The 12,103-nt window shown below is 40.3% G+C and overlaps 2 protein-coding genes across 2 annotated transcripts; both read left to right on the top strand.

Moving 5' to 3' along the window:
* The first annotated feature begins 450 nt into the window (after positions 1–450).
* Positions 451–6,064, top strand: LOC146275234 (ferric reductase 1). The gene is made up of 15 exons (XM_084703495.1): positions 451–1,048; positions 1,186–1,316; positions 1,864–1,961; positions 2,088–2,217; positions 2,340–2,537; positions 3,196–3,297; positions 3,560–3,701; positions 3,956–4,066; positions 4,307–4,422; positions 4,658–4,744; positions 4,993–5,084; positions 5,196–5,254; positions 5,345–5,482; positions 5,581–5,606; positions 5,693–6,064. Exons 1-15 carry the CDS (start codon positions 865–867, stop codon positions 5,783–5,785), a joined length of 1,707 nt encoding a protein of 568 aa, XP_084559621.1. The 5' UTR covers positions 451–864; the 3' UTR covers positions 5,786–6,064.
* A 145-nt stretch (positions 6,065–6,209) lies between these two features.
* Positions 6,210–7,832, top strand: LOC146275233 (eukaryotic translation initiation factor 1b). Its single transcript, XM_084703496.1, has 4 exons — positions 6,210–6,408; positions 6,943–7,106; positions 7,313–7,414; positions 7,626–7,832. Exons 1-4 carry the CDS (start codon positions 6,378–6,380, stop codon positions 7,668–7,670), a joined length of 342 nt encoding a protein of 113 aa, XP_084559622.1. The 5' UTR covers positions 6,210–6,377; the 3' UTR covers positions 7,671–7,832.
* Positions 7,833–12,103: the final 4,271 nt, after the last annotated feature.

The following is a 12,103-nucleotide window of genomic DNA, read 5'->3' as shown; positions in this document are numbered from 1 at the left end:
CCGGTTGTTTTCCTAGAAAGCCATTGCTCAACATAATACCCGTTCATCTGGTATATTAACTTCAAAGGTTCAAAGCACATCACACCAAATTTCTTCTCCCAGCATTCAGTATAAAAACTGCTTAGTCATTCTAATTCACACCTTAGTGTAATAAAATGTGCCTATACGCGCTAAAACGATAATGTGACAAATAGCGTAATGCATAAAATGATCAATAGACTGAAAATAACAATAACTACAGTAAATGTAATCGACATTGGTTTCCTCATGCCATTAATTGACACAAAGCAGGATAGTGAACCCAAATGCGGACAGGAAGCGGGGTAGTTTACAGTAGAACAGTTTATGTGTTCTACGTCAAGCGATCTCGTAGTCCAGGTCAAGCAACGGTTGGCAACAAGGTAGCAATTAGGTGCACTGGGGGCAGGCAGGTTCGTGGTTGGGAGACTAAACAGGCAGAGATAAAAAACCATGAAGACAGAAAAAAACGGGAATGAGAAAACGGGAATACTTAGTAATAGGAATTGATGGAAACGACTGTGAAGCACAAGACTATCCGGGCAACTGCCAGAATAGATAACAGGTTAAATACCGAAGACAATTATGGAACACCTGGTGACGAATCGGGGTGTGACAATGATGTGCTGTCCGTGAATTTACAGGCAATGACGAACTAGGCTATTGGGATGTTTCCACCCAGTGTGTGACAACACTGACACCCTCGTAGATAATATCCACTATTGACTCTGATCCAACACCGACCGGGGAAGAGCTTAATGGGCAGCAGTTATTTGAATATATTTCCATAACGCGAGGGACTTCACAGCTACAGTAACTCATCTCCATCAGGTTACTGTATCATCGATGTTTCGACCCACTTTAATACTCGCCTGCATTGTGCAGGTCGTGCGATGCTACCCGTCTGGTGATGTTTTGGCAAGTTGTTTGGATATGAGACCGGTGCACGGCGGAACTGCTCAGCAGAGTACTCCGCCGTTCACTCTCACCGCTGACCGGACCAGCTATGCAGATGGCGTGATCATAACAGGTGAGCCTCATCTTAATCGCAAAATTGGACTGCTGGTTGATCAGCAGGTAGTCTAAATATAACATCGGATACGCCTGAATGTTAGTGGGCCTAAAAATATGTTTTACTTCATTTATTTGTTTAATTTTGTTTTACAGTGTATCTCCAGGCATCTATCCAATTCAAGGGTTTCATGTTACAAGCTCGAGAGGAGGGAAGTAACAAGAATGTGGGGTCCTTCAGCACAATAGGATCTGGCACTCGACTTCTCAATTGCAACGGAGTAGCTGTAAGTCTACACAAAATCCCGCAGCTCTCATGAAAGCTGGTTCTATTTGGAAATAACGCGCTTGAATGTTCCCAAATGTCATGTTGAAATCATTACATTTCCATATGAGGCGAAAATGATAATTTCTTGGAAAGGGCGGAACCTTCGATCTAGTTTCAAATGTGCCAACATCTAATTTCCATTGCTTTCAGCAAACCTCGCACTTGTTTGATTTAACTCAGCAATTTTGGACAGTTACCCACTGTCCCAGACAGTTACCCTCTGGAAAAGGAACCATCATAAGCGTATTTTGATTTTGTGACAACTTACTGTTTGAAATCATTCAAATTCAAACCCCCATACTTTTTAGACCACCCTTAAATACCTATCATTGTTTTTGTTTTTTTTACTATGTGAAGTTGCTTCCGTTTGTGATGGAAGTAACACAGATTAACAAATTCATCTGTTTATTAAGGAACTGACAACTGATTGATCAGACTTCAGTATAATTGTGTGATTGATCAGTAGTACAAAATAACAAACAATGACATTTTCTTTCCATTTGCAGAATTCGGCATTGGTTCATTCGTCAGGTGCACTAAAGACTGGTATCCAGGGGACGTGGAAGGCTCCAGCATCAGGAAGTGTCCAGTCCATCCAGTTCAGGTGAGCGAGGACATGCAATTTCATTTGTGGAATAAGATACAGGTAAAACACAGAGACTGCCATCTAACTGTGGCACCACCTGGAACATTTCACACCATGTTCTTTGAATCATTTCCTTCCTCATAGTGCATCTTTGGTGAAAGATACCAAAACCTACTGGGTTAGCGTGAAAGGTCCACTGCTCAGAAGTACCAATGTAGTCTCAAATGTATCCTCCTCAACCTCATCTCCTTCATCATCCTCATACTCATCATCAGTGAGTACAGGTGGTCATGATATCTCAGTAGATAATACCCAGACATTGTCGCGGTTTATTTGAATCCTACACTGAATGATATGTGACTGAGATATCAACTTTACATGTACCCTCTTCAACAGTTATCCATTTCGAGTGCTGAATGTGGCATCAGTAAGGTGTGTTTCAGCCAACCTCCCGACTGTGACCCGAACGTTACCGCAAACTGCTACTTCTTGTCAGCCATGATGGCCTCACCTAACAATACAGCATTCCAGTTTGAGCTGGCTGGTGCGTCAACAGGATACGTTGCCATGGGCTTTTCTGATGACCAGATCATGGTAATGACCTTCACTATCTAATTAGATCTTTTACTATGGAGTGGGGCACCTTGAATGAATCAGAGTCAAGGACATCATGTTTGGCACGTCACAAACTGCCACAGCAATACTCATAGTAAAAACATTGTAGGTACATAGAAATAGCTTTGTAATGACATGGAATTAAGTGTTATAGGCTAGATGGTATAGGTGATGGACAATTTAACAAAGGTTTTCCTAAAAAGCCATTGCTCAACATAGTACCTGTTCAACTGGTTTATTAACTTCTTCAAAGGTTCAAAGCACATTACACCAAATTGCTACTCCCAGCATCCAGTATAAAACTGCTAGTCATTCAGACCTCAGTGATTGTGCAAAATTTGCCTATGTGTGCTGAAACGATAACAGACTAATAGTTTAATGCATAAATTGATCAATAGACTGAAAATAACTTTTAATTACTACCGTAAATGTAATGTAAACAACATTATATTGTTTTAATTTGAATTAATACTAACCTCATGCCAATAATGTGCTGTCCATGAATTCACAGGCAATGACGGACTATTAGCAATGTCTCCAACCAGTCTGTGTTACAATCTCCTCCATGCAAAGTGTTTCACCAGTATTAGGATGATGTCAGTGACTTTGACAATACTCATACTCCTCCTTTATGCAGGGCAGTGATGACATCTACATCTGTGGTTTGGACAATAACGGACTTGTCCAATTGCAACATGTCTACTCCACAGGAAGAAAACGGCCAGGGCCACTTCCTCTGGTACACTTCTTATTATGTCCCAGCTTGTCATAGTAGTAGGAATAACACATTACTTTTTTAACCATGTGTTTAAAACCCCTCTTAAATAATATCCTCAAATTGATAAGTAACTGCAGCCTGTTATCTTTTTGTCAACACTGTACACAATACTGTGCCCTAACTCCTTTTCCTCTGTATCTTGTAATATCCGTTCAGTTCAATTCATTTACATTTATGTTACATTTTATAAAAGTTCCATTGTCTATCTTTACTCTTTTTTTAGGGAAATGTTTCTCAAGTCAAAACCAGCATGAGTAATGGCGTCATCAGTTGCTCCTTCACCTCCTGGAACTTAATCTCCACTCAGCGGAGTACTGGGTCCGGCACAACGTACTACCTCATGTTTGTCTATGGAACCACCAATGGTCAGTAGAAGGTCAACAGAAACTGGAGAATGCAGACCAGTTATGGGCCCTGTTGTTTATCTTTAAATAACCTTCTGTTCTGTGGTTGCTAGGTTGTGTGTAGGTTTTTTATCGCTGTTCAGTGTAAACTTGACTGTTAATTATTACGGTGTCATGACTCTATATTTTCCCTTCACCATCTAATTATAATTATGTAAGAGGGTTATTATTATTTCAACAAGGTGGTAACGTTATTCCATATATTTTGTTGGCAGGTGGTCAAATCCAGATTCATTCACAGACCTTTGTTAGTGACAGGGCAATAGATATTTCCAACCCACAGCTTGTGGAACATGAAGTCTTTCCAGACATCATCAAGGCACATGGTAAGGCTGTGTTTAGAAGACAGCAAAACTGTCTCGTCTAGAAATGTACACTTGTTCACTGTGGGGATAAAATCTTGGTGTTTGGCCCACCAAGGTCCAAGCACTAGACCTTGGGGAATGGAACATTAGTCTTACTCTTGGGAAAAACAAGGCAACCTCAGGTGTTGATAAACCCACTTTTATGACACACAGACAAAGCAAATTAGTTCTTAGTCATCCATTTTATTTGTTTTGCCTCAGGTTGTTTGATGTTGATTTCCTGGATGACAACAGGAAGTCTAGGGATGCTCATAGCAAGGTATCTCAAAGGCCTCTCCAAAGGCACACAATACTGGGGCAAAGATGTTTGGTTTGTGGTGAGTCTCTGTCCAATATTTCATGCTCATTTTCACATTCGTTCACATGCTTCGAACACTTGCTTGTCCACTGTCAAAGAGGCACATTAACTAGTTGTTCACTTTTGGAACCAGTACTTTGTATTCAATTTTGTCCACCCAAACTCAGCCTAGCACAGCTACAATATTTGATTTCTGAAATTCTATTTTAATTTATGCCTTCTCTGATCTCTGCTCATATGACTATTCTCCTCAGTCACATGTCTCTCTGATGAGCGTAAGTGTTGTCGCCACTAGTATCGCCTTCATCTTGGCATTCTCATTTGCGAAGGACTGGGCTGGGGTATGTACAGCAGGTTACTGCACTGCACTTTTTTACATCAGTGTGGAATTATTGTACCTAAATCCTCTGTCCAGAAGTCACATCCAACTAAATATTTTGGATTGCTTATTTCCCTCTTAAATATAATTCTTATGTTTATTGTCATATGTCATTCTTCTAGTATTGTAGTTCAGTGTTAATTATTGGGTTCTAATCTATATGCGGAATTGATTCCGATGAAAGATCAATGAACTTTGATGTGTCTGCAGGGAGCTCATCCTGTTCTCGGTTGTCTGGTTATGATCCTCGCCTTACTTCAACCAACTGCAGCAATCTTTCGCTGTGGACCACATCACCATTGGTAAGCCATTTATGATTATATAGGGTGTGTGTGTCTGTGTACATAGGTGTCTGTGTGAGAGAGCAACTCGGGTATAAAATACACACTGATTTATTCTGCTTGTGTCCGCAGGAGATTTATTTTCAACTGGGCACATGCTATCAATGCACTGGTCATTAAAATACTGGCTGGTAAGGAACACATCATATAAGTTGTAATGTAACTACAACTGGTTGCATGTAGGCTTTACATTTTTACATGATCCTCACATTGTCTTGCAGTGGCAGCAATATTTACTGGCCTACAGTTAATTGAAAGCTCTGAAGACAGCTGGATGCCAAAGGTTATGGGTGGTTTTGTTGGATGGGAGGCACTATTTTTCCTCCTTATGGAGATCAACAGCCGGTGCAACAGAACAGGTAAGATAGGCGATATTCTTTTGTTGGGTAATGTTTACATTGTTGTTTTGTGATTGAGACTGGAGCCTTTCAAACATGTTTTTTGTGCTTTCTCGTAGAAGGTGAAGATGTGGATTCTAAATCGGTAAGATAACTCGCTTATCTGTAGCCTGTATGAAGTACAAGTCTGTTTGTTTGTTAATTACGTGTCCATTTTGTTACTCCTTACAGATAAGCATGAAAGGGCTGTTACTACTCCTGTTTTTCCTTGGAAACATTGCCTTTTTGGTGGCGCTACTTGTGGGAATTGGCATGACCGGATGAAGGTCCCTGTTTGGAGAAATTTTGAAATTATTCTGAAATTCGCAAGCATTCATGTGTTATATGAAATAAGTTATAGGCCTATAGAATGATTTTGATAGAATATGATACAAGATGATACACAAACAAAGTTAATACAATAGCCTATGTAACTTGACATTCATTATTCCCATCAAACCACTCTCTGTAAATAGTATCACATCAATACAACATGTTGAAAGTATTTGTGGAAAATGTGTAGCAGATGTTCGATAATACAAAAATAAAAAAATAAAAATGAAATTGTGTGCTTTCAGCTTTAATTGTAGTTGGGGCACTTAGCTAGGCACCGACTTCTTCCGATGCAATAGGTGGCAGCACAAAATATTTGAGTAGAGAGTTGCTTACTTACCACACCATCGAGAAGAGAAAGCATTTGGAACTCAAAAGCCATTTTCCCTACGTCAGCGAGACAAAAAGGCGAACGTTGAGGTTGTCTTGGCTTTTGTCCTATTTCATCACCGTTTTGCAGTTAAATCGACTCGGACAGACTAATTCATACGGCATTAAAGCGCCGAGATATTTCATATCTTCAAAGTTATCGCCCTAATATCGCATGTCCTCTATTCAGAACCTCCAATCTTTTGGTAAGTAAGGTATCTAGCTAGCCTAGTGCTAACACTAAAGGCGCTAGCACTGCAGTAACTGCCTTAGCTCGCTACGCGCTAGTCAGTGCAGGTAGCTTGTTGGTAAACAACATGTAGTCATTGTGAAAAAAATGCTAGTACATCCCCTTGTCATTTTTGATATCATGTTTCAATTCATCTTGCTCTAAATAGTGAAAATAAATCTTGTAGTGTAGCTAGCTTGCCTATTTTCAGGCCGTTGGCAAGCTAGCTAGCCTAGCTTCCTGTACCAACAAATGGATGGAATTTGGCAGGGGAACTGTACTTGCTAACGCGCAATGCCTGTCTAGGATATAGTTATATTTTCCAATTATAGCTAGTTAATCAGTGCTAGCTGTTTCATCAAAAACAACAGAAATATTCAAACCCGGACTGTATCAAAATAGATACATCCCAAGCTAATGTGTTTTAGCAGTGCTAGAGTGCATTACTTATTATAGCTACCTAACGATACCGCCAGACTTGAAGTATTGTTTTCGTTTTTCATATACTCAGATCCCTTTGCTGATGCAACCAAGGGTGACGACCTTCTCCCTGCCGGGACTGAGGATAAAATCCACATAAGGATACAGCAACGAAACGGACGCAAGACCCTGACCACTGTACAAGGGATTGCAACAGACTACGACAAGAAGAAGCTGGTGAAAGCCTTCAAAAAGGTGACAATGCCAGCTTCTTACTAGTTTGCAATTTTGCCAGAACTTGTACGTGATGATTAAGCAAACGTTCCTCTTTCCATCAACACTCATGCAATAATGTTGTGATATTTCGCCACACAGACTGATAAACCAGTTAACTTACGTGTTACCAGTGATATTAGCATATAGGTAGTGTTCAATGTGTGGTCTGTGGTTGTGTTTGGCAGAAATTTGCATGCAATGGGACTGTGATTGAGCACCCTGAGTACGGTGAGGTCATCCAGCTGCAGGGAGACCAGAGGAAAAACATCTGCCAATTCCTCCTTGAAGTGAGATTCTTCGATTGTTTCTATGTGTTTTCTTGTTGAGAAAACCAGCACGATGCCCTAAATGTTAATATCTTGGTGCTACAATTTTTTGCTCAACTTGTATATTGTCTTGAGCTTGTGGATTATCGCTGCTCAAAGAAATGGTAATTGAATTGTATTTTCAGTCTTTTATCTCCAGCTCCAGTGTGTAACTGCTTTTATCCTTCCCCAGATCGGTATTGTCAGGGAGGAGCAGTTGAAAGTCCACGGATTTTAACGTGATGCTGTTGCCTCCGGACCAGGACCTCACCACCACCACCCCTGTGTAGTCGTCTATTCATTATGCTTTGACCCGTCAAGTTTAGCCACATACATGTCTGATGTAACACTCTGAGAGGCAATAAAGACACCCACCATGTCCCCGTTTTTCAAGACGAAACGCTCCAATCTCGACTCTTCTTAACCCCCGGTCTCTCTTTCTGGCTGTCAGATTGTACTTGACAGTGGCTTCCACTCGGATGGAAGCAGTGCTGACTGAATCCATGGCTGATACTTTGTGTGGAAGTACATCTGGAGTTATGTACTCACACAAAATATCACTCAGCAAAATACCGTGATCTGAACTATGCAATATCTTTATATCCACTGATTTTGTTAAAACATCTTAGCCAGAGCCATACACTGCTCTGTACCTAGCAAAGTTCTTAGGTACATTTGATCATTACATCAATGTTCAGTGTTGTATTTTCTTGTCAGATTCTTCTAGGAGCTTCAGTGTAGTGTTGTATTGAGTTAATCCCACACAACAAGGTAATGTCATTGTTCCAGCCAGCCAAATCTCATGGAAGTTCATTTAATTCCCTAGATATAGTATTAACCTTTAAGTGTGGACAACAGTTCATGCATGCAGCGTGATACAGTGCAATGGATTTGTCTTTTTCATAGACAAAAGGTGCTATAAGTGGAATGGCAAACCTTTTCAGATGTGGGTTACTTTGACCATCTGTTCTGTATGATACAGGTCGTGAGACATACTCTGACTCGATGCCAGTCCAGATTTAATCCCTTGGGCACTTTGACACCTCTGTGTTAATCTGTTGAATATTTGGAAAGGAGTCTGATCACATGGTTACATTCACTGCCAAGGATTGGAGGGGGGCTGGGCCTGGGAAGTGGATTTGGAGTATTAAACCAAATTGACTAAAGTGGTCTGCAGTCTTTGACACTGTGTGTACATTTGTTAAGACTAATGCAAAGATCACCAACATCAGATTGTTCTTTTTTTGCATTTTTATCATGCATATTATAATATCCTTACCAAGGACTTCATGTTAAAAAGTTATCAAATCCTTTTCGTTGGTGTATTTGGTCCATGGTCTTGACAGTTTTGATCAAATTGTTTGCATCAAGTTATCTTTATTAAATCCTTGTTTCAATTTGGTTACTACCTCTGAATTGTGTCTTTTTTTTAAGACTTTGATAATGGGCAGGCCATACCAATACTGCTGAAAACATGCCATGGCCTGTCTGCTCCCCCAGCTACAACTCCTAAGCTTCAGTCACACCTGATCAGTCTTGGACCGAGGAGGAGTAGGACTGACTGGGCTATTTGAGTGTAATACAGCTGTATCAGTTTATCATCTTTCAAAACAATAACAGGTTTAGAACTAAAGGAACTTAGTTGACACTTTCTAGACAGATCACTATCCCTCCTTCCACCTAACCTTTGTCTCCTTGTGGCCACTAGACTAGACCTGTAATCCAGTTAGCTGTACACGGATCTCCCTCCAGCCTCCTTCTAAGCCCATAAAGGTCAAAATGTACACAAGCAGTAATCCCCTTATTGGTTCATGCTCCCTCCTGTGTGTTCTGCTGCTATAAAGGACAATGGGACAATGCCCAATGAAGGCAACCGCCAAGGGACAGCACAATTGATGGTCGTCAGCAGCTTCAAGAGGTTCCAGAAAGTCACAGACGGAGGAGGGAGGGAGGGAGGTGGTGGTGCCCCAGGCTACCCACTTTCCTCCCCATGCCTCTCAATGAATCCCTGCCAAAGGGAACCAGGGACAGACGGGCAAAGTTAATGATGGATGTTTCTCCATCCCGCAACAGGCACGTTCTAATGACAACCACATTCACACAACATGCTTTATTCGATTTTTTAACAGCACATGCACAGACACATCTTTAGCAAATGTATTTAAAACTTAAATGATGTTAGCCTACCTTTAAAAAATATTGCTCTGTAGAGCTGACAGAATGGTCATGTACAGGGGCGTTGTTAGACATAAAACTCTAATGGGGCACAGGCCCCTATTCATATCCCTTTTTTCATTCAAACTTGCGGCGCACAATGCACTATAGGCTATAAAAACTCAGCTTGCTTAACCCCACTATACAACAGTTCAGGGACACAAGTTTGAAATCAGCTTTGGCAGGGACATCAATAATTAATGCCAGCACACACATTTATTTTGCATTCATTTGGGCGCAAATAGCCTACTGTTTTTTTTAGCTTTTTTAAGTCGCTCTGGATAAGAGCATCTGCTAAATGACTAAATGTAGCTTTATACATAATATTGTTTTTATGTTTTAGTCAAAATATGATTATCGGTAGGCCTATCATTTCGAAACTTTCTTTAGTGTTGGCGGGGAATAAAAACAAGTCCAACTAAATAAAGAGCAAGGGTTCTGTAACTGATAGATTTATACAATAACCTAACAAGTACACAAGCTAAGCCTATCCCAAAACTGTAGCCCAAATAGCCGTATAAGAACAGCTAATCTGTCACTAAATGAGTGACTTGGCTTTATTTTGGACATACTATCCACAACCGAAGTGTGTTACACAATGTGCATTGCTCTTGGTACCCAGAATGCCCTGCGCCAAGCTGAAAAGCTACTAACTTAAGGACATTTGCTTGGTTAAATAAGTGTTGTTTGGAGTTGTGTTCGTTCTGTTTTTATATGTGTAATACTATGGTCTATAGTTTAGATAATGTGAGTGTTCATCTTGATTGGGAATGTTGTCTAGTTAGATCGGTTTCCAAGCTGTCCGATATAATAGTGCATTTGAATTGGCAAACAATTGTGAGTTATGGTTCGCTTAACGGTAGCCGGTGCAACGGTGACGTTGTTTGCTTAGAAGTGCGGCTTATACTCCGATTTATAAACACAAAGCGCTTATTCTGGGGGGGTGTGGCTTATGGGGGGCCTCAAAATTGTTCTCAGCCCAGGGCCTCCAATGACGTAAAACCGCCCCTGGTGCTGAGTCCGACACCTGAACTTCTGTGTGTGTGTGTGTCCCAATGGCTATTTGGCAAGCTCAGAGCACACTGACATGGAATTCTGCGGGCATCGGTTTGTGTTTTTGGTTAAACTGCTTTGATTTTTTCAAGCGTTGATTGGGATACTGCGTTAATTTTTTCTGAGAATATCAATCTAAATTAATGCACTGACTAATGAATTAAATTGTTAAAATTCAAACTTTAGATTTTACTGGGGCACAGTAAATTTATACTGGGCCACGTGCCCCAGTAAAAAGGGTCTGTATGAGTTTGAGTTATGAGATGTGGGTGTCAACCAAATGTGGAACAACTTCACTGGGCTCTATTGGCAGACGAATTAAGTATTTATTTGGTCGATATTTGCCACAGGCAAGACAGCTGTTGTTTTTTACTTGTTTAGTTCAAAATCCTCCCAATACATTGTATGCTACGTTCACCTCAAGACCACATTTCCTATTCAGCAATTCTGCCTCTCAGTCCAATAATTTACATTGGCAGTGGAAAAATAAAATCCATTAACAGCGTTGAGATTAATTATGTTCTACTTCCTGTCTTGCGGGGCCAGGTGATCGGATCAGATCATAAACACCTGTGTTGCTTGGAATGCCAGGTGTCGCTGAAGGTTTTGACCACAAGAGGGAGCATGACAAAATCTCAAGAAAACAAAAGGCCTATTATAGCTGCTCCGTCTTTGGTTACACTTCAGCTTTGGACTTTTTATGCCATTTCTACCACTGATTCTTGATTCAAATTCCCCTGTCTACTTTTCTAATTCTCCTGTCTACCTGCGCAGATATCAACAGCACAACTGGGTAGGTTGCCAGGTTGAGGTGACCTCAAGAGGTTGAAAATGTTATGATATGTATTATGTGCATAGGAGGCGTTTCATACAAGATCTGGCAACTGGACAACTTTGGAAAAATATAATGATGACATTCTCTGGTATGGTTGTTGCCAGAAAAACTTTTCTATAGCTCTGGTTGTTGCTAGCTAAAAAGTCAAATAGAAAAAGTGAACCCTATCGTTTATTTGTATTTTTTTGCCCTGACTGATTATAAGATTATATATGTACAATCTTGAATTTTTATAATCTTGCATATATATATAAGCTTAACATTTCTCAAAACTGGACACGGAAAGTGATAAATCATGGAAGATCGATGCCCGGAACTAAAGGATTTGCTTGAAACGACGGGAAAGAAGATTACAAAATTAGGCTATATAAAACCAGATAAGAAATGTTTTAGTTATTTAAAAGAATAAAACAACATTTGTCTTTTGTTATGGACTGTTAGCCTATATACTTTCATTTCTATTGAATGAGTATGAATTGTGGAATTGTGATGTCAAATTCAGAACACGGAGGATGTGGAATGCGCTCTCTCTGAGCCTCTATAAATGTAACGCTTTTCTTTGGCCAAAT

This window comes from Hypomesus nipponensis, chromosome 8 (genome assembly GCF_054491055.1).
Source record: "Hypomesus nipponensis isolate SF chromosome 8, ASM5449105v1, whole genome shotgun sequence".
Lineage (NCBI taxonomy): Eukaryota > Metazoa > Chordata > Actinopteri > Osmeriformes > Osmeridae > Hypomesus > Hypomesus nipponensis.
The sequence above is the reverse complement of the archived record's forward strand: the minus strand, read 5'-3'. Positions and strand labels throughout refer to the sequence as shown.

Excerpts from the sequence above, each read along its gene's own strand:
- LOC146275234 (XM_084703495.1), top strand. The coding sequence starts at position 865 with ATGTTTCGACCCACTTTAATACTCGCCTGCATTGTGCAGGTCGTGCGA. Across the intron at positions 4,067-4,306 it reads AGACATCATCAAGGCACATG|GTTGTTTGATGTTGATTTCC; the intron begins GTAAGGCTGTGT and ends GTTTTGCCTCAG. Across the intron at positions 4,745-4,992 it reads TTGCGAAGGACTGGGCTGGG|GGAGCTCATCCTGTTCTCGG; the intron begins GTATGTACAGCA and ends ATGTGTCTGCAG.
- LOC146275233 (XM_084703496.1), top strand. The coding sequence starts at position 6,378 with ATGTCCTCTATTCAGAACCTCCAATCTTTTG. Across the intron at positions 7,107-7,312 it reads TGGTGAAAGCCTTCAAAAAG|AAATTTGCATGCAATGGGAC; the intron begins GTGACAATGCCA and ends TGTGTTTGGCAG. Across the intron at positions 7,415-7,625 it reads TCTGCCAATTCCTCCTTGAA|ATCGGTATTGTCAGGGAGGA; the intron begins GTGAGATTCTTC and ends ATCCTTCCCCAG.